At 37.1% G+C, this 23,337-nt stretch overlaps 1 protein-coding gene across 5 annotated transcripts in view; it reads left to right on the top strand.

Annotated features, from left to right (window-relative positions):
- Positions 1-288: 288 nt before the first annotated feature.
- C3G (C3G guanyl-nucleotide exchange factor) overlaps positions 289-23,337 on the top strand; it is a 57,029-nt gene continuing 33,980 nt past the window's right edge. For 3 of the 5 annotated variants that reach the window (XM_011301948.1, XM_011301951.1, XM_011301949.1), the window contains exon 1: positions 7,769-8,199. In XM_011301948.1, coding sequence (XP_011300250.1) covers positions 8,016-8,199 — 184 coding nt within the window. In that variant the 5' untranslated portion in view covers positions 7,769-8,015. Of the gene's footprint in view, positions 502-7,768; positions 8,200-23,337 lie in introns of those variants that run through there. The other 2 variants (XM_011301952.1, XM_011301950.1) reach the window with 2 other exon arrangements.

A 23,337-nucleotide genomic window follows, 5' to 3' on the forward strand; every position in this document is an offset into this window, starting at 1 on the left:
CGATATTACCAGTTGAATCTTTTCGAGTCGCTTCTGCCATCGGCGACCTAATTGTAAATTCTTGAATTTTTTTTATTTGAAATTCTCTTGAAAAATATCAAACGGCTTCCTCAATGAACCGCGAGTTGAGTAATTTTTATTGAATATTTCTCTCCGCGTAAACAGAGTTGATAACAAAAAAAAAAGCGCATGCGCGTGCTTGGGTGATTCCCCCACCCCCTAAAATGGTACTAGTCCCTCGGGTGATTCCCGCGAGATGTCGGGTCTGGGTGTGCGGCGCCTCAGCCCCGAAAAATGGTTGACAAACGAAAATGTAGCGGAGCACGTCGGTTTAACATTAGATTTAAATGGCACCTAGTGCGTAGCTTACGGAGTTGCCGGTTGAAAAAATGGTGAAATAGTGATAAAAAAGGTGCCTCCTCGGATGTCCTGTGTCGTATTACAAAGTGGCAACACATTAAAACGCCATGGCGGCCACACCGAAGTTAGAGAAGTACGCAGGTAAGGTTTTGCCATGGGAAGAGCATCGGGTGGTGCATTCGCTGCTGGTGACCCCATGGGGGCGATACTCTCCCCTATTTCTTGAATTATTTCTCGTGATTTTAACGGTGATTATCTCGGGCACGGCGTTGTCCTGGGACCGCCGTCAGTTCTATTTTTTGAAAATAAACAGGGAAATAAAACGACTGAAAACACCTCGGATTATCTTATCTAGCACATCTAGAGGCTTATCTCGTAATCGGGGGAGAGCTTTCCACCGGGCGCCAAACGTCAAAAGCATATGAGTGGGCATGTGGTGGCGCGTGTTTCGCGCCGGAACTACCCCAGTGGGACACTCCATCGAAACCAGAACAATTTCAACTATCGAACCATTCTGGCCTTCGACTTTCCATGCGATCGAAATTACGCGACAATCCAGGGCATTCTACTGCTTTTTTGGGGGATTTTATCGACTATTATGTTCCAACGGGGACACAATACTATAATACCATACAAGTGACAAAATAGTTATGTTTTTACTTAAATTAGTATAGAAGCAATTAAATCCGTCGAACAACCCTCTCGGATCACAAAATGATTATCTATAATTACGGGTGCATAGTTGAAAATCATTTAATTGTTATCAGATTGACTGTCAAATTGATGGGTCACTGTCCATTGGAACGGGCTTTAATTCGAGATCCTGAATTTCCTCGAAATGAGAAACTTCAGTAATTCCTTTTAATGCAATTAAATTCTTTTCAATTCGGGACTTTAATTACTGAACTGCAGAAGTCTCCTTTGATTTGACACAAATATTCTGGTATTTTTTCAAGCTTAAAAATTATGCTTTTAATTATTTCTATTTATATCGTATAATTTCTTTTGTCGCTCCTCTCTTTCATGCTATTCCGTTCTTGGGTGAAAAGATGAAATAATATATATGCAAATTCTGGAATGAAATTATAAATTTATAAATATAGGATGACATTAAAGGGATTTTCCCTTTTTCGACCTTCAGTTCGATTTCTCGAATGTTGATGGATGGTAGCCGTTCCACCCTTTATTTCTAGTCCCATCTATTTGTTTTCGCAAGCAGAGCTGCACCTCTGGCAATAATCCACGTTAATGAACCTTGGGCAAACAAGCTGTGTCACGAGGAGGGCACACAGCTGGAGAAAATTCCAGGGGGTATTTTGCCCTCAGCACAAAACCTACGGGTGAATGGAACCGCGCGAGCCAAATCAGAGCGCATAAAGAAAATTTCGGGGTCCTCTCTTTCCCAAATATTGTCATTGTTATTTTTCCCGGGGATTCCGGTTTCCACAAGTCGTGACGATTTTCTTATACAACAAATATCGAGCGGAACGAACACATTGCCATTTTCTTTTGTGAAAATATTGTAGTATTTCATCCCTGGAAATCTGACATCTTTATTTTTCCAACGAATTCATGTCTAAATGTAATACAATTACAATTTCTCGTGAAATTTGTTTGCATTGTTTATTGAAAATTTATCAACAACTTCTATGAATTTTCCCTTTTCAATCAAATTGGTTTTTTAAATTTTGTTATATGAGTAAGAAATGTTTTTTTCTGGGCTAAAATTCTCATTTCACACAAATTTATATTTTTCTCCATTTTAATATTGAGAATGAAAATGCAAATGTTACTGAAAATTCATAAAACATCTGAATCTTCTCTGTTCATTGGAATACCCTCATTATTTTTATCTGTTTTCGCGTACGTTCATTCGTAGAATTTAATGAATGGATTGGAGAAAAAAAGTGTAGGAAATTCCGCTTGAAAAGGGAAAATTCTCGTGCATAAATTATCGTGGATGATCTATCGGATTTGAATGCGCTCCGATGAGTTGAATGCACTCGCCGGTATGAAAATTGTCGGATATCCGAGGATTGACGATGGGCTATCATTAGTGGGTGTAACAGGTGCAGTATTTGTACTCTAGGATATACACATTACAATCCGGAGTTTAATGACCCCTCTGCGTATTTCCTTCTGAAATAGGATGCTGTTTGAAACGGCCACATACAAGACGATCAATTCCAGTACCAACTGGTGCCACGCACATCTCATTATACTCCATACACTCGCTCGCGTAATTATCGTTAATTCTTGTTGATTTGATGGGTAAGACTAGAATCAGGCCGTAACTGGGGCGGATTGCTCTGTGAGAACAACAGAAACAAAATTATATTCTCGTCAATCTAACCAGTTCGTAATGAATTCTTCTCGTTTCGGTTTTTTTTTTATTGAAAAATTAATCATTATTCTTAATTTTTTAGTTTTGTTTGGTCTTCGGAGGAAAAAGGATTGGATCAATGAAATCTGGAAAATATACGTTCCACTTCAATTATTTTAGAAAAATAATAAAGTTTATTCCATGTTGATTGAATATTTTGTTTATTTTCTTTATTTGTTCATTGCATCTGGTTTTGAGAAAGAAATTAATTCCAGTGGAATTATTTTACAAACAAGTATATTATTACCATTGAAATATTTAAGAACCAGAGTAACCATTGAAACATTAAAAAAAGACCTTTGCGGTCAAAAACTAAATGTATTAAAATTTTGGTGATTAATTTCCTCGTTCAATTCGGAGTCAGAAGTTGCAAGAGAATGTTGAACATCCCGATAATTTGCGTTATTGATGAGCATTTCTCTAATGAATTCTGGAATTCATAGCTGTATTTCTCTCAACGCGTCTGCATTTGAGGAATGAAAAGAGGAAAACTGAGTAACAAAAAAAAAAAGTGGCTGAACGGAATTTGCTACCGGCAAGGCCAATAATTTTGCGATGCCGCTGAAAATCCGGAGTGGAGGTGAATAAGTGAGATTGACGTGAAAAGAGAGAAGTCCGTTCCCCCTCGAAAGCCAGCTCTCATTAAATTCTAAGTTGGCTGTTCTTTCTGGTCATTGAAAATAATTCTATGGCCAAACTTGTGGTCTATCCTTCAGAAAGCCGAAATGAGGATTATGAAGGGGAACATTGAAAGGGAATTGTGGCATCGAGATAATTACCTATTTAGAAGTCGTGCACATGTGCCCTTTCACCTTTGATTTCAATACACAGAAGAATATAAAATTAGCAATTACTACGTGAACGATGAAAGGGACAGTGATACCGACAAATCGTACCAATGCAATTGATTTTAATCGAATTGCCGCCATGGCAATATATTTAATTTTTTTTAATAACACTTGAAAATCCTTTTCACTATTAACTGACGAGAAATTTCTGACACTTTTTTACAATTTGAAAATTGATACGATATTATAATCTTCCGAAAATTCCAAGAAATTCCGCAGAATTTCAAAATTTCATTAAAAAAATTGAAGTTAATATGAATCAAGAAAATTTAACGAATTTAAATTTAAAATTAAGAAGACTCTTCTAATTGAACGTTTTTTCTAAAGAATGAAATATATCCGACTGAATTCCTCCAACTTATTGTATTTATACTGAATAATAATTGAATTGCAATTTTGCTATCTTTGATTTTGTCGGAAAATAGTGAATTATCAGGGAATATTCTCTTCATATAACATCGCAAAAATATGTTATATACAGCTGTGCACGGGGACTCGATCAAAGAACCTAGACTTGGACTTTACTATCCATGCAAATGGAGGAATTGCATGTTCCTCGGGACTGTCAGCCATTTCACGCGTGCACAGCCACAAGATTCACCGGGGGTGTCACCAGTTACGTCAGCAGTTCATGAATATGTAACTATTTTCGGTGTAACTTCCCTGGAAACTGTCGATCTTCCTTAAACGACAACGGGGAAACTCACTCTAACCTCCACCCGGTGAATCATTCATGCCTCACCCTTGTTTACCTTTCGAGGACGGGGAGAAAACCTCCCGAGAAACTCGAGCTCAGAATATGCTCGAGTGGTTGAGAATTTTTTTTTTCAATCTCCTGGGGGAGGCTCGAGGATCCCTTCGAGTTCGTGCAGAGGTGCATTCGCCACTCGAAATGTCCGGGGATGTGTATATCAAACTGGGAATTTCAAGGGGATACGTACATGTCCATCCTCGGAATTCCACGAGGATTTAAGCCGATTATGGCGTTGAGTAACTCCAATGGAATTAGTCTGAAAATTCCGGGGATGTTACCGAGGGTACTGCAGATACTCTCGAAGGAGACGCGTCGAGGATATCATCCAATGAAATGCATGTTCATTTGACGATTCCCATCATTATTATAATCATGCCTCCAGAGTAGTTGACGCACGAGAAAAAAAATCGAATAATTAGGTGACAGTACAGTAAACGCTACGGAAATTACGGAGTTTAAAATTATTTATAATTTTCTAGACTTGAATTACATCATTACCAATTGATATCTGAAATTTCCATCATATTTTGAGCATTCCCCATTCATCCACTGAAATTCTCCTGAGCTTTTCAGTTGAAAATTGCAGTTTAATCATTGTAATTATAATTGTTAATTGAGCTACTAATAGAATTCTCGAAACGTTAGATTATATAGCATTCTTGATTAGTCAGAATAGAAAAAATGAGATGGATGAATTAACTATTTCAAAATATAAGCGTCAACATCAAGATAAGAATACCCAAGTAACTTTACAGACCGACGCCTAGGCCGTAGCATGACACATATATTTTAAAAAAATTTTCTACCGTAGGAATAGCGGGAACGATTCAATTGATCCTAATACAACCGACTGATGACGCAAACTGTCACCCAGAGCTAAACAATCAGAACGCCTGCTCAATAATTCCATCCGACAAACAGTTAGCGCAGATGAGTTAATGCGTCTCCTACAACAGCTCCGTCCTCAGAACCCCCTCGGTCTGTTAAAATAGACAAGCTTTCATTCCCAAGCCAAAGTCAGTCCATTTTGCTGTCCAATTGCTCTCCTGCAGCGGACAGTCCACCTCTGATTCGCGGCCAAGCCGGTTGGCCATTTGTCGCTCTCGCTTCGGTCTGTCTCCACATTTCCTCTATTTTTCTATTAAAAATGAAAGAGCCAGAACTAAATCCTCGAACGAAATCGGCAGAAGATCAAAAGAGTAATTACAGTCTCTCTCACTGAGATTTATCTTCACATTTCCCACAATTTTCCATTACCAATGAAAAGTCCAGAGTCAAATCTTCAAACGGAATCGATAGAACATCGAGGGATAGTCAAGAATTAATTGCAATTGATCAAATTGTCATAGTGCGGCACTTCGCTAATTGTTTTAGCTTTTGCATTCAAATGGAATCGATGATTCAGTTCAATAGCGAAGCGATAAAAAGTTCCAAGTCCATTTTGACTTATCAGGCTTCAACAAATATCTCAGAAGTGATCGCAGATATTGAAATTTGTGTCAGAATCTTTTTTGTAGCTTTGAACAAGCACTACAAAAAAGGTTCTCTTTGAGCATTCGATATCTGCCTCAGATTCGAAGATGTAAAAAAAGCAGGTAAGGACCGAATTGACTTGGATCGTTTGACTGTTTCGCTACTGGTTTTGGTGTGGACTTCAAAGTCGAGTGAAATGACGTGGAACTTTGTGGCATGAACAAATGGAGCATGTAGGGTGCCCCGTGATTGGCGATCAAGGTCCGATCGGTTAGTAGATACCACTGCTGCTAATCCAGACTGCAACAAAAACATTCGGCTCAAATCCTCAGTATTTTTTTCTCGTGAGGTACCGATTTTTACTAGAGAAATTTGTTGTGCCACATCTGTTTCCTAAAACAGGGGGAGAAAGTGAAACCAAACCGTCCGCAAACTCCAAAAATACCGAGACGAGGAGGGAGACTTATGAGTAGCATGAGGCAAACGGGAAGTGTCGCTGTAATCACATCTTAAACTGGGTCGCAAGTACAGATATTATAATTACGGATGATCGTGGGCAACTTGGTTTTGGGAGATCTGACGGAATTTGTGGATGGGGCAGAAAAAGAAATAGATTGGTGGTAGAACAGAACATATACCCCTTTTGACGAGAAAGATACAATTCACACAAGAATTGTATTGAATTGTTCTAGTTATCGATTTAAGGAGTTATTGCCGATATCTTCTCATTTGAAAATTTTTCCTCACAAATTCTGAGGAATGGTTGATAAAATCGACCTGAAAAAATATAGCGTTTTTAAGCTTTATTGTTAATTTATTTCTCACGAATACTCATCGCCTTTTCCTTCCCAATTTCCTTGACGACTTCTCTCTCTGGAATTCAAAAAAATATAAATCGTTTTGATTAAATATTTTTCTCTGTGCCGAACATTTCCTCGAAAAGATCCACCCGTCAATTATTTCTGAAAATTTTTCAACATTTTTTCTCAGTGTATTTTAAAGACTAGAATGATGTCGTCTTCATGAATTCACGTAGTCAGCATTCTATCTGTTATTTTTTATGTTAAAATTTTCATTAATCGAAACAGCAATTTCTCAGTTGCAGCTGATGAGAAATCAGGCAGTGAGATTAATTCAATAGATCGCTATAGGGTTATCTATAAATAACGCAAATCACATGAATTTATGGGAAGACTCCTGCAGAAACTTGAAAATCGGTACAAGTGAATGTCGAAGCACTTTTGTCTCTCGGCGTGAAAGCGAAATTATTTATCAGATTTCTTGCATCACGTAAATCCTCTTTGACAAAAGTAGCGTTTTCTCTCAGTGTATTTTCTACAATACCGAAAACTTCTTTTCTAACATGAAGAAACTTTTTCTCTCTGCGGAGGCAGCTTGTTTGGGGCCATTTTTCACGGTTGAAATAACGCCTTGGATCATTGGGTGACACTTTGTTAACTCGCCCTTCTCGATTGTGTGCTCGCTCTAGTGAGGATGAAACGTTCTGTCGACGGTTTATAGTTTGATTATTGCACGGTAGACAGTTTGGTGTCGGATATCGTTGGGTGAAGATGTTGAGAAATAGATTTTGAGATCGTATCCGGTCCATTGCCGATGTTATCAAGGATGTCCGAGTATTTCTTCTATTTATTCATCCCTAAAATTCTTCTCCGCATTTGCAATTAAACACTGCAAGTGTTACTTTGACCCATAAAAACTCATAACACAGATAAAAAGAATTTTATTTCATTCAATTCAGTGGATAATGAGTAAAAAGTAAAGTGTTAATTCAATGCCTGTGAGTATTTTTTGACCCAGAAAATGCGGTCTGCGGCCGTGAATCAGTTATAATCGGACAAAGTTCAGAGCAACAGATCATAAAAACTTCTGAATGCAACTGACTATTTCAATGAATGAAACAAGGGTAATCGAGTCGACGGAGATATCAGTGACTTGAGATAACCGCAAGATGCTAAACACGGATGTCAACGGATATTGAAAAGCAGTAGCTGAAATAATAATAATAAAATTTTAAAAAAATCAGTGGTTGGTGATTGCGGTGAAGGCTTTGGCGTCTCGTCTCACATTTCCTCGACGACTTACCGTTAAAAATGATTGTCAACACCGGATAATTACTATGCAACGCAAATACAAACTGTGCAGTGGATAATTTTTTGATAATTGCATCAGTACAAAGATGCCGCAGTATGATGACAGCTTTCTGGATTCACCGTTGTTCAGGAGACGTGCTAAGAGTTATAGTGTTTTGAAACAGGATGTGCCGAAATCCAAAACATTTCAGATAACTGCAACACCCTTTCTCTTAGCTGTGACCAGTCAAGCGAGGGTAACACCCTCTGTGTCAACATGCAATCTTGAAGGTAATAAAATCGTCATTAACGGGGGAAAATTAACGGAGCGCGACGCGGTAATTGTTGGACGGCTGGAGAAAAATTTAATTTAATGGACAGTTGACTTGCAACTTGCGAGGAAACCGCGAGCACACGGGAATAATTGCTTACTTTTAGGAATACTCCATTTTAGGATTCTGGGGTAAGGAAAATTTATGAGCGTGAGATATCCCAAATAAATAAATGACTTTCTTGTTTACTCGGAGGATAGTGGAATCGGAGCTAATCCTGGGTCTCTGGAATTAACGCTTTTTTTGTTATCTGGTTAGATAATTCATTTTTTTATGTGTTTTTTTATTTATTTATACGTCAAAGTTCCTTCGTAGAGAGAAATTTCGGGGATTAATTTTAGCGCTGTATATACTGACGGATTACTGAAATTTTTTGTAGAACTAAAATTTCCGTTGAAATATGGTTGGCATATCGCAATAATAATGTAATAGTTTGCAACAGTGCACAAACCAATTTTTGTTATTTTCCATGAAATAATTGAATAACAATTGCCAGTTCTATTTTGTTATTTCATTAAATAATGATTCTCCGAAATCCCACTGAAACCGTAACTCGTTGGAAGTGAAGAGTTGGAGTCCCCGGATTCCACAGGAATTGACAACTCATATTCTCCGAATCCCGCGACATATCAATTTCTCGATCTATAAATACTGGATAGCTATTTGTGTCTAAACAGGAATGCGCAAATAGCGTTGCTCAGAGGAAATCCGTATGATTTGGAATCCAAATCTGAGGGTGACTTGACTTTTATTGGTTTCCCGGTGTAATTGATGGGTGGAACTCAATTATCCAAGTGAGATGGCGAATTCTCTCGGATTTACAATCGGCACGTAAAATTCTCTCTTCGATTGCCATCCTCATTGATTTCAAGGAAATTGGAACCAGAGCGATGAGCCAAATTTCATTGAAGTGCTTTTTAAAATCATCCAATATCTTAAGGTATTCTACACCCGTTTCGCTAAAATTGTGGTCTATTATTATTTAATGACTCACAGAGTTCCAAAGTCGTGCGAACATTTTCTTGCGTTTTTTCCAAATTTAAAAAAATAATCACAAAACCGTAGAAAAAATGCATGGAAATTATTGTATCCACCACTAAACTTCGTGAGTCTTTAAATAATGACAATCCTATCAATAATTTACGAATTATTATTGAATTATTGATTTAATTATTCATCAGGTGATTTCACGATTCCGAAGTTGACAAAAGAATATTTCCTTATAACAAAAAAATTTTTTTTGAGGCAGTTCTTTGTTCTAAATCAAGAAATTGTTGAAAAATACACAGAAAAATTACGGCAATTTTTACCAAAATTGCGGTAAAATGACCCAGTACCGGGGTAAAATGACCATTTTTCACACAACTTTTACTGAGCGTTATGTAATTGTTACTGGAAATTCTCATGAAGATAATGGTCAATGGCGACGAATATACTCCTCAATTGGAAAACTTGGGGGTAAATTTTAATAAATATTTCTCTTCGTGCGTACATACTCTTTAAAGCTGAAAGGGAGGCCTACATCCCCGACGTTATATTTAGAATCCCCGTAACCTTTCAGGGTGGCACAAATTCAGTTGAGAAGTGTTCCTCGACTAACAAAGCATCGAGAGCCACGTACATTGCCCCTGAGACATGTTTTGTATGCGGGAAAAGTGCCAACTCTTTTCATTTCGAGAAAAATACCGAGGGAAATTACGTGACGATTCATGTAATCGTGTGGTGAAATGCCGATTTTCATAATTTTTTTAATATTTCGGATCAAACTCTTAAGCCAGTATTCATTTATAGTTCTGAAAATTCATAGATAAAACTTCATTATTGATTTTTTTCAATTCTAGGGAATTCTAGACATTACAAACTTTGGTTTTTATGGAAACATTTTATATAGTGTGAAATGTTCCATCGAATTTTCTATTTATATTGTAAATTCAATAATATATGGTTTTCTCTTTTAAAATTCGTTTAGATTTTATAAATAATCGATAAAAAAAATTTTTTCATTTTTTCAAATTTCAGTTTAATTAATCGATAGAAAATGCTAGAAATTTCTTGACGAAAGTTTCCGGACTTACGGGAAAATTCAATAAAAATTCTTGCATTACTAGTTCTAGAATTTTCCGGAATAATTTCCCGCCGTTCTCAAAACGCGAAACAGGTGATTTGTCTGGTTCTGTTTGTAAAAAAAAATCCTGCGATTGGACTACAATATTTTTATAAATTTTTCCTTCAATTAAAAAGGCATTCCACATTTAAATCTTCGAAATGGACTGAAGCTCGTGGTACTTTAATGCCGGGTCACGGTCTTTTTCGAAGGCCTCCAAGAGTCTCCACAAAGGAGCACTCAACCTTCCTGTTGTCTTGAATGCTGAAAAACTTGGCCCCAATTTTACCAGTATTACCCGCTCGTTTATTACTCGCCATTTTTTTCGAATAACCTACGCTCCCCATGACAAAGGCCGGCCATCGATTTATTTCTCTCTAAAAATGTCAAATTCCTCGATAAAGTCATACCAAAAAAAATTACTCTCACAAGTAAAATGCATTTCACCCAAAAAACTGTAACCGCCAATTACATATGTATATACAATCATAACATATAAAATTATAACGATTTTATAATCGTAACTTAAAATTCCATTTTTCTGCGTTAATGCAATAAATTATTCCCTTGTCAATTCAGGTAATGGGGAAATCTCCGTGAGGGATTTATCGGGAGCTTTGCCGAGTTTTTAAATTGATGAGAAAGTATTTTCCCGTATCAAGTAAATCTTCTTTCCTCAAACTGTTTTTTCGCGGTTCGCCGATGTCTCGGATTCCGTCTCCGTCCGCGTGATTTCACCTCGTATAGTTGATTGATTTACAATTCGCTATTTATCGTGGATAAAGTTTTGGGACATGTGCCAATCCTGTGATCATCCCTGGTGTATTGGGAGCGTTAATAGTGGTGGCATCAGACACGTCAGAGCGTTTTAGTCCAATATCTCGAGTAATTAACACCTTATACCCAGACGTGTTGCGGCATGTACTCATGATTTCCCAACGGGGTTTAGCGTACCCCTGCAAATTGCATCATCTCCGGAGCTCGGATATGCATTTTGAGCGTTGAATGCATTTTTTTTTCAATTTTTGAATAATATATTCATCCAATAGTGAAAATTCGAGAAAACTCGAGAGTTCTGAGTTTTTTTTAGATCTGTTGTTTTATTTTATTATTATATCAGTACCGCAGTTCTGTAGAAGGAGATAGACTTATCGTATCGATAAATTTTTTTGGGTTTTGGGTGGCGCCGGAAATTGTGTGAGGCAATGGTCGGATAGAATTGTACCAGGAAAACGCGTGGAATATTAGCATCAAGCGTTGTCGATTTATTAATGTCTCTGCTCGTTAAACTATTTTTTAAATTAAATTATTTCACATAAACATTTTTTATAGAACAATAGGAGAGCTACAAAAAAGATTTAAAAATTCTTTAAAAATATCGTTATTTCCGTTCAATTTCAAGATATTGACAAGAAATTGATTTCGAAATAAATGCGCTTATCCTAGTTTTACCACTTCGAAACAGATTTTACTAAATATTTCTCTCCATGTGGTGTGGGTGTAGCGGAAAAAAAGAATTATTATATTCTGTCGGTGCAATCCCATCAGAATAAAATGAAAAAGAGGAATAACCATCGAGTTTAACCATTCTGTTTGACCACTGGTTCTCTCCACGAGCTACTCACCAAATAGCCTCAAACCATATCGCATTTCCCGGTGGTTTTCCTCGGGCTTCGATCCCACCAAACCCCGAAAATCGGGTGCCGTTCGAAATGGTGAACGATAGGACACAGAGACGTGAGGATGCTGTCAGTTTCAGGCCCGGGAAAGGGCTCCCCCGTCACTTCATTCCCACTGGATATACCTCTCATTTCGCCCTGCACCCTTTCAACTACGTGACATACCCTTTACATCCAAACACGACGTGAAATTACTGGATTTACCCGCTGAAATTTTTTAACTATTTTTTATTATTTTTTTATTACTCTCCCTTCGATAATTCTTTTCGGTACGTTGAAAGCGGAACAGACGAGTCGATTCCACTGGTTAAATCCATGTTTATCTTGTCATACTCGGGCTAAATAAAATATGAGGCTTTCGTCGCTCGGGAGATAACGGTCTTGAATAATTTCTGGGCGTCATATATTTTTTTTATGTCTAGCCGAAAGATAAAATATCGGTTAACGTTTTTCAACAAATTTTTAGGGAAAAATTTGATATTGTTTTGGCTTTCGTATCGGGTTATTTTATTCTCTGATAAAAGGATTCTTGGCACATCTTCAAGTTCTAAAGTCTGATCTGTCGGGGTATTTCCAACCGGAAATGGGATCATTAAAGATAAGAGATTTAACTCTTGAATTCCAGGGAAGAAAAAGAGAATTCGGTATAATGAAGAGTTCTCAAGGAATATCTCTGGAATTAAAAGAGATAGCTACATTTTTCTGAGGACCTTTTCTGTAGCTCTCTATCCAGTCCACAAAAGACCTCCTGAGCAAATTTCCATATGTCTTTTAAATTCAGAGTTATTTGCGGAAAACTCGACCTGGAAACCAGTAAACTTCGCCCTTCCCTACTGAATAGCTCTTGATAATTTTCTGAATTTCTTCTCAAATTTTTATTGAAAATTAAATAAACTGCAAGATAAATTCAAGATTATTTGATTGATCTCTTTACCTATTAAGATAATGGCATTTCTGTCATCAGTGATCCTAGAAAATAATTCATGAACTAATAAAAACATGTCAAATCAGAGTATAATTTAACAACAGACAACGAAAGTAATTGTTCTCAAAATTGTCATCAATAATATTATCCACAATATATAAGATTATTGCAAATATTCTAGAATAGATTGCCCCATACTAAAGAACATTTGAAAGAATAAGCTTGCTTTATTATTGCTGAATAATTTGAGATGAGATCGAAATCGTGAATTTTCGTGGAGAACCTTTTAAAAACCTCTTCGTTCTATCACCGGAGATTACTGTGAATAATTTGGGATGCTGGTGAGGTGCGTCGACGCGGGAGACCGTTAAATCCCTCTGGTGCGATGTCCGAAATCCCAGATATTCACCGTAGACTAAATCCCCATCAGTGAGGGGGTAGTAGTACATAGAGGGGTGGTCCCTGCTTGAGGGGCTTGTGTTAACCACTACTTAATCAAGTCGACAGGGAGGAAACCGGAAAACCGCACATCAACATCCTGATTTGCCTATCCAAACGTGTAATGTTCCATTATCCTCGTGTCCATCCTCTGCGGGTAAAAATATTCCTCAATCCCGCTTAAACTCATTTTTTCATAAGGAACATTCAATACCCTACACCCGGAGGAATATTCAATCAAAATTACGGAACTTTAGGTCGCGTATCGATTACGGAAGTGACTAGGAAAAGTCTGGAAAATAATCATGCTTTTTCTAAACTTGTGAAAAATTCATAAAAATAGAAAAAAAAACACAGGGAAATCATTGCACGCTCATGAAACTTTGTCAGTCATAAACTAATGATTAAATGCGAAAGCATTATATTTTTTCCGGTCATTTCCATCAACAATTCGTCAGAAAACTAAAAAAATCGGTAATTTTAGCCAAAAGAGGACAGAAGATTCCTAATACTCCTCGCCGTTTTATTTTTTTCTCACATTTCTCAATCATCCATTACCCCATTCCTCTTCTATTTGATCCGTCGACGGCTAGCGAAATCCAAGTGAAAGAAACGTTGGAATGAAAAATCCCGTGCAATGAACAAGAGACGGTAAAATTAATTAAATTCGTTCTTTGGGAGACAGGCGGGGTAGTAAATAAAGTGCAATTTTTCTCGGATGAGTTGCCGCAATAATTATTACCCGTTGTATACCTGGTTACGGAGGTTTTATAACACAGCTATAATTCATGACCCTTTTCTCTCCCGAAAACTCCGGAGGGGGGTACAATAATTAAACCCAGTGCCCAGTTGGGCTCTGCAAATATTAACTTTGTCGTTATTGCCGGAATGGTTATCCCGGGGGTATTTTCATTAACAGGCCTGACCAGTAATGAGTCATGGTATCGGTGAATTTCAAATTGACTGAGTTTTTGGAGTTGTGTTCTGCGGAGGGCAATCCCCGGGTGATGGAGTTTTGATTAATTTCGGAATACCGAGGTCGTATGGGAATTCGTGTTTATTTACCAACATCCAGGACGATTGCTCGTAGATTCCAGGAGTTTTCCCAATGTGCCTCCATTCACATTGTAATAAAATCTATTTTACGTCTAATTTTAATCTAATTAATTAACTAGTCTACGCTTTTAAAAAATTACACTTAAAGCTTTAAATAAAAAACATAGAAATTTTTAACAACGCCACAGTAATATAAAATATCTGTACAATTCATCATTGATTGCAATTGTTTAAATCAGTATGCTAGAAAAAATGGTAATTTTCCAATAAGATTATAATTAAAAAAAGAATTGAAAGGTAGTACAAAAAAAAAAAATTCTAGAAGTGACGCGTGTTCTCTCGAGTGAATGAATTTTCAATTGCAGAGTGTTTTTTTTTTTTCAATGTAATTTTCCGTAATGTTTAATCTCGGCACGTTTTGTTCACTCTGGAGATATTGAAAGGATGGAGAAGAGTGGTTTTGATGATTAATTGGAAGCAAATGTGCTGAGCTTTTTGCATCAATGATGCATCCGTCCGAGCACCATTGAGAGAAATAGACTGGAACGAATGACCCGCGATAGAGAATTGGGGGGTGAAAATGGGGGGGCGGGGGGTGGAATGAGTCAGAGAGATCTTCTATAACTCGAGTTTGCCAATCCATTTATGCAGCCCTGCCCACATTTCACGGGATATTTCATCGAACGAAAAGCCATTCCTCGCTTTTCGGGCTCGATCGTATCTTGAGGGGCTGATTACTTTTCGCCAGTTGTTCGGGTTTATTCATTGGATGAATGTCTCGGTGATTGCTGTCATGTTTATTTGGGGGAAAATCCACCAAGATCGAACCAATTACTTGGAAATTCATAAATTTATCGTTATCCCCCGGAATTAATTAAGCTTGTTGTCGTGTAAAATTGTTACTAAAATATTTACTTGACGGCATCTCATTATTCACATAAATTCTTATGGTGAATAGTTTAAAAAAGTAGCTGCTAAATCAATAATTTCTGTTTGAGATTGTCCGTTTTGAACTTGAGACAAAAATTTTTTGGATTTGGGTATTTTTTATATATTTTTTTAAACGACAGCTCGGTAATTTTTTTAATAAAAATTGTTTGAGGTAAAAACCACATAATTGAAGACAGCGAAATAAAATTGAATCGATTGATTGTTTTGTTTTGGAGGAATAATTATAGAAACGCGGGAAATAGAGAACAATCCTGTTTATTTTATGTACTTTTTTCGAGGTATTTGAATTTTTCCGTTTTTTTGGACAGAAAGTTGTAGGAAATTTACCTGGAATTCCCCGGAATATGAGAGAACTCGAGTGCACGTATCACATAAACTCTGAGGGGTGTAGCATCATATTTCTCAGCTATATTGCCAGGGGGATGAAGTGTCAGGTGAGACTGAGTCACTATACTCAACCCAATAAAACAATGTCTGGAAGTTTTATTGTGTCATCCAGGGGAATTTATTCGGAGTTTCACCGGTGAGTGTGAGGCGGGAGATAAGTCCATTGCGGTTGTTATTCTCGAGATTTTCTGGAGAATCTGGGGTAAGAGGGTTAAATATCACCTATCCTGAGCGGTAATTCCTGAATTGAGGAGATTGTTTCACGGAGAAAATTTCTTGTTACTTAACTGCAGGCACAATTCTTATTTCGAAAATTTCTACACAAATTCAAGAAAATTATCCGACAGAATATAAATATTTCTCAAGAAATTTAATCACTAAATAATTATGAACAAAAATGATGTATTGCATTGTTTAATGCTGATTTATATTAATTTTTATTTTTTCCATTTGTCTCATGGTTTGGAGGTGATATTTTAAAGCAACGGGTAAAATACGTAATAATTAAGATTATAGTAATTGTTTTATCATTTTTATGATATGAAAATAGTTTTGGGAATGCTCTATGCCATTTTCATGGCAATTTTCGTGACATTTTCCCTCCGTTTGGTTCATCGAGCTGACATTAATACATTGCTTATTTCAATACCGGACTATTCAATATTGAAAGTCGATGTAACGAGGTAAATAGAGTTTTCCGAGACAATACTCTATGGATTTCCTGTCGTCCCATCACAATTATTTGATGGCAAATAGTACCGGCGATGTAATTGGATCGGAAGTTTTCCCTTCTTTTTAATTAGGGAGCAGACAGAGTCGCTTCAGTAGATCCATTCTCTTCTTATTCTCGTAATAACTGCGATCGAAAAACGATAGATGAATAATTGGATTTAAAAATACTCTCGTGGTTAATTAGGAAAGAGAATGTCTTAAATTTCCCCATGAATAATTTTTTGGAGCACTGGGAAAAATCGGGGGAGAACGACTCTTGTGTTTTTTGACATAAGCAAATTCGTTTCTTCAAAATGAATTTTTTTCATCAAATAATCGTGGGCTTCGATATATTAATAACATATGCCAATCCAAAATTGAAGAAAAAATGTTTAATCCCTAGCCCAGAGACTGATCTACAACTTTTACAGTGGGGCATAGAGTTTTTTCTACTTTATGATACAAAAAAATGAAAAATCCCTTTTCGGTTTAACTATTCCGCGAAATTAGTAGAAATCGTGAAATAATTTAAATAGCCATTTGACTGATAAACAAAATAGTTAATGCCGATTGTTGACAAAGACCACGAGAATATATGTTTAAAAAGAAATTTTTGACCCGGAAAAATGCGATGTTATTTAGCTCTATTCATAAATTTGAAAGGCCTCCAAGTGGACGATTGCACTCATGTGATGTCGCTAGGTAGAGTGAGTATAAAATGCCTGGAAGGTGGTCAGGAGTGAGGGTCCAAGAAAACTGGTGGAAAGTGCTTGGGGATGCATTCGCTGAGTAGTAGGAGAAATGCGAAATTCCACGTCGAAGGGTGAGAGGGAAAAATAAATGGTGGAAAAGCCTCGGGGCAGCCTTTCCACTCGTGCTTTTGCCTCGTGCCATTCCCCAGCGCCATGATTATTTTTTCCTCCCTCTTTCACTACCACTACACCTCCATTCTTTCTTTATTCTCCACTTTTTTTTTTTGTCTCCACCGACTGCTTTTTTTTCCTCCGTTATTTTCCCGACTACTTCCCTCGTCGATTCCCATTCAGCCGGGAATTTCCGGCAAAGTGAATTTCAGATTCTTGATATTCCACTATTCTCAGGGATACACCAGCATATCAACTCTTTCAATGTTTGGGTTTTATCGTTGTCTGTAGATTTTGAGTCCCTCTTCTTTCAATCTCTGGGGGAAGATTTTTCCTTTGGTCAAAAAGATCAATGGAGTTCTAAGAATTCTTCCATTCGGGGACTAATCCCTACCTCGATGAATTCATTTATTATCAATGATTTCCTATTTCTATCAATAAAAAAATATTTCAATTCCTTGGAAATTTTCCTCGGAAATTTTCGTTTCATTGCGAATTCAATAAATTCATTCGATTTTTATTCGTTTTCCTGGGATTTTAAGGAATTTTGCAAATTCCAGATTTATGCACGAAAAAAAAGGAAATATTTCAGTTTACAATTTAAAATTGTCAGACAAAATAATTCATCAACTCTTCCAATGTTACTTAACAATTCTATTTTAAATAGTACGTTCCTGGAATGATTATTTCGCACTCTCAGAAACTTTCCCTGAAACTCCAATGAAATTCGATTTCCCTATCAGTAATGAATGCAGTGTCAATTCACGTCACCATTCCCCAAAAATTACCCGAACAATTCAATATTTTCTCAAGCATCCGATAGGAATCCACCCCCTCTCGACGAGGGTTGCATCCAATGAATATTCAAAAACCCCTCATCGACAATGGGATCCGCGGTTCAACTCAGAAACAGAGAAAAGTTGTTTTCCGTATTTACCACTGACTGAAGAATACTCAAATATTATTCATGAGTTGTCCCATTCTATTCTGTCCGTCGCAATACCCCACCAAATGAAATTGAATAGGATATTCCCCCATAACCATCAACTTGAATTTTTTTCCTCCCGATTGCGAAGGATTCCATGATAGGATGTGATTGTCTGAACAATTCTACTATATTTACTCCTTCAAATATTGAAAAAAAAAAAAACACATAACACAACTGGCGAACTATAGCGTTATATGTTTTTCTTCACTACAGTGAATCTATCAAATAGTTATTAACTTTAAAAATATTTTCAATTGTTTCAAATCTAATTTAATAAAGCCTATACCATTAAAAAATATATATATATTTTAAAAACAGATAGATTTACTATAATTTACCAAATTTTTCTCTCAGTGTTTTTTTTTGTAGTGAAATTGAAATACGAAAATGGGAAACTGGCGTTTCTCATTACAGCGGTACAGACATCCCCTTATTCGGTCGTTTTGCAAGAGTGCACTCTACTCCATCATCCCTTCGACTCGGAGATCTTATCTCGATCCGAAAAAAAGAATAATTGAGCATTGACAATTAAACCCCGGGGGCACCCACCCGATTGTTGACACCCCATCAATCCTTTTCCCCACGCGTGCGATTTAATCCCCAGGAAATGACCTCCTCGTTTGGATAACCCAGACAACGGCGAGACGTGGATGAAAATGTATTTGAGGAACAATTCATCTCATGGTCTCGCGGGACAAAGAGTGATGAACAAAAAAATATGGGGAATTGTTGAACTCTTCTACGCGTCCACGTATGTGACAAACGCGTGACTAATTATGTCGGGGGGCGTTTGAATGGATTAAAAGTTTTTTCACTGCATTTTTTCCGGTCTGATGTAATGAGTAAAATCCGGGCTGCTGTATTTTATCTTTGTTTCTGCTGGAGACTAGATTTTTTACCTCTTCAGATTTACCCGTTCCGAGGATTTTCACGGAAATCCCGAACAACCTAAGAGACACGCCATTTAATATTTATTCTTCATTCCCGGAATTTTTGAAAACTCAAGTCCGTGCCGGCTTTATTTTTTTTTTTTAGTTCCAAACCTGTCGAGTTAAAATTTTCAAAATAAATTTACACCGAAAAGAAAATAGCAATAATGAATAATAATTATTATTATTATCTCTAATATTAATTAATAATAACGATGAATTAATGATGGTGACTGAAATGAATTTTGCTGAGTTCGGGTGAATTTTCTTTCTTTACTATAAATAAATATAATTCAACATAAAAATTTGCATAAATACCAAAATTAAATGTTGAATTGTAAAGTAATTAATGGTAGAGCAATTAATATCGAGAACACGATGATCCTGAAACCATAACAAACCAAAATGAAGCATGAGAACACTCTATTTCTTGTCTGATCGTCCGTATCTTATTTGCGCAGCAAGACGCTTAAACACCTCGAAATAATTCAGTGTACCTCGGGACGATTAATCAGAATCCTCCATCGATTTATCCACTCGATAAGGAAGTCCAGGCAAGAAGCGGAAGCCATCATTCTCGAGAGCCCCTGTGGCAGAATGCAACTCTCCTTGGCTCCTGGTGTTACACCGGAAAACGGAAGATCGATAGATCTTCCCCCGTCGGTCCAACTCCTTTCAACTTGCCATAGCAGACTCGACGATTGCATCCTTTGGACGCTTTAGCGACTTTTTTCCCTCTCATCCTGTGAAATGTCCCCGGCCTCTTGGAAATTCAATCACCATTTTTCACCCTTAATTACTACAACCTTTTCTTTCCTCTTCGTCGCCTCCAATGAAACTCGCTCGCTTAATCAATTAATTAATTAGATCCTTTGTGGTAATCTCTCGATGTTCATTCCATTCCGGATGTTCTCGGGGACGTCTTTAAAGAATTCGCTCAGACAATAAATTAACGGACAAAAAATAAAACTTTATCTTCGGATTTATCATCTTATCCAGAATGTCAAATGGATTAAATTGAGATTTGAATGGAAATTAAGATTTTTCGTCAAAAACTTTCGAAGACAGAATTCGAGATTTTCGAAATTTATTAATTCACAAATGATCTTCCGAAAGACTTCACTTGAGACTTTAAAATCTCAACTACCCCCGAAAGTTTTAAACTCTGTGAGTTCAAGAATCTTGATGTAAGTTTCTTCGTTTGTCAATTAAAGAAGTATTTAATTAATCAAATAATGAACAAATCCTTTCTTGAGACTTGTCTCTATATCGACGTTTTTTTTTGGGGGATCAAGTCTGGAATTTATGCGAAACGGAAGGAAGATAAAAGGATGGAACTGAGATGAAATTTTCCGGCGAAGGAGAGGACTTGTGCAACCGGATCTTTTACATACTTTCAAGCATTTTCTTTATGGATATGTGTCCTCTTTTTTTCTCGATGCAAATTGGCTGAGTCCCAGTGGGGTGGGTCGTCTCGTCGGTAAAGAGGATCGCTATCGAGTGTTCGGGGTGATGGAAAAGACATGCCGGGAACTAGGATCTTCTCAAACGAGGAAATATGTAAATCCCGGGGAGAAGGATCAATACTTCAGGGATATCGTCTGATGAGTGTCGTATAAATATTCGGTAATCATCGGAAATACAACATCTGGGTTCGAAGGGGAAATAGTGATCTCAGGGAATTTTCGATAATACCTTGCGCTTCAATGAAGAAACATGAGTTAACATGAATTACAAAGAACAGCTCGTCTTCCAGAATTACTAGATTTTACAGAAAATAAAATTCTTACTCCCCGAAAACATTCACTAATAGGAATTTATCACTCACTTCCATCAAATAATTAATCATGTCTGATTATGTTATTATTCACAGCTCAATGTGTAGATAATTGGACAAATGTAGAGAAAAAAAATGAAATGGAAATTTTTCCTTGTGAGCGCATATGTAAAGATTGATTTTCATTGTTTTAGAGAAGAACAATTCAAAGAATTAGGAGTCGGCTGAGTGACTTTTGAACAACGCGGTGAAAACTTTCACAATCCACGGACTTTTTGGACGTTTTTACTCTCATCCCAGTGGCGAAATTCAATACGCAGAACTTTCGCTTTACATTCATCTCCAAATTGTATATAAAATTACGAAGAACATCACAACTCCCTCCCACTTAACCCCCGAATGAAAACTTCTGACGGACAATCTGCAACTTTTCGTTAAAAATAAACTGGAAAAACTGGAATTTCATGCACGTCTGGGATCTGCATAAAGACTCCTGGAGCCGAGGAAAAATGGTAAATCGTTTACGACACGACGGAGGAGTCGAGGGACGGTCTTTATTGTCGAATGACGGCTGCGGCCAGCATTGTTCCAACTTTTTCGATTAAAACTTCCGTTTCTCCCACTGCCGCGTGCTTTTTGTTCGTCTCCGCATCCCTTTTGCTTCCAAAAAACTGAAAAAAATGGATCACATGGCGCTCCATTCCATTCGTGATAATCAAGTCCCCCGTGAAATACAATTGAAACGCGTTGAAAGAACTTCATGCCGACAAATAAAAAAAAACAGATGAATCCATCACTTTTTATGGAATCATTCGCCAGAAATTAAGAATGCCCTCTTTTTTTTTATTTTTCTCTAAAATTGTCAATAGGATTATTTTTAAAAGATTATAAAAAATGCGGGAAAACCGTTATATTTCGCCACATTAATCGCACCGCAAGTTTTCCAGAAAAATCAATAAAACGGCAATTTCGGGGAAAGACTGGAAAATCCTTAATGTCTGGAATTGTTTACGTTCGTTCTAATGATATTAGAGGTGGTGTGGGCTAAATTCCCTCGGAAAATTTTCCAACGCACCGGAGGAGCACGCGCCACAGCCATTTTGATAATCCCCGGGAGATATCATCACGTTATCGCGGATAAATTCGTTTGCTTTAGTGCATGCCGACGCGAAACACCGTATCGAGTCTACATTTCCTCCCGTCCGTTTTTACATTATTCCACGTCATAAACGTGAAATACGAATACGTATAAATTTCCATTGCGGGGTTAGGCCGAGCTCGGGGTTTCGCTAGTGCGGATGCAATTTGAATTTTTAATATCAATTAGCTCTCGTCATCACGATCCTCTTCAATCTCCCTACTTAAACTCAACGCTTCGAGATGAACTCATTCGGTTAATTCAACTGACGTTGGACTTGAGAAAGGTCGCATGATGAATTCACTGGATAGACCACTCCAAAAACAAATGAGACTCCGGTGTAATTCGAGGGTTATCAACGTTTCATGTTTTTTTTTACTTCTCGACTAATTAAAGTGAACATCCAAAGCAAATTTTAGAGAGACTAGTATATAACCCTGGATGTGCCCAATTTTCCTTAAAAAATAAAAAAGAATGCACTTAGCCTCAAAAAACGTATCAGTTATTCTTTTAATGGTGTTATTAATGTTTTTGTAAGTTTGTTGTCAAATTAACACCTCATATCAATTAAATTTGATGTGGAATTCTCACCATGAGTATGAAAAGTTTCATTGAAAATCAACTGTCACGATCACTTCAGTTGAGATTGAATTCAAACTTGTATAATTAAAAATCCAGATTATTATCGATTATTACTGCTCAAAAGTTTGAAGAGCTTTTCCTTATTTAAACCACGATACAACACCGCGGGCCAATATATTGGCCATTGAAAAAATTCCAATTCTTAATTCAAGTGAGCGATCACCATTTTTGCTTTCGTCGCGATAGAAATCTTCCTCACGAATATTTGTTGGTGTAACCAATGTAAATCGTTTAACTACAGCAAGTTTTCCCATTTCCTCCACTTCATTTAAAATGTACGAAGAATTTACGATGCCTCCGTGTTATCGTTATTATTTATATTGTCCCTGGACAACTCCCGGAAAAATTCAGGGCGGAGTTGAAACCAGTGGCCTCTCTGGTGTCATAATTATAAAGTCCCACTGCGCGGTCTCGCCTGTGGGGCGTTAATTGCAACCCACAAGGAACTACCCCCCTCTCCCCCACCTCCCCCCACCAATGATATATCGCCATAATCTTAAAAACTCGGG

Source organism: Fopius arisanus, unplaced genomic scaffold (genome assembly GCF_000806365.1).
Source record: "Fopius arisanus strain USDA-PBARC FA_bdor unplaced genomic scaffold, ASM80636v1 scaffold00025, whole genome shotgun sequence".
NCBI lineage: Eukaryota > Metazoa > Arthropoda > Insecta > Hymenoptera > Braconidae > Fopius > Fopius arisanus.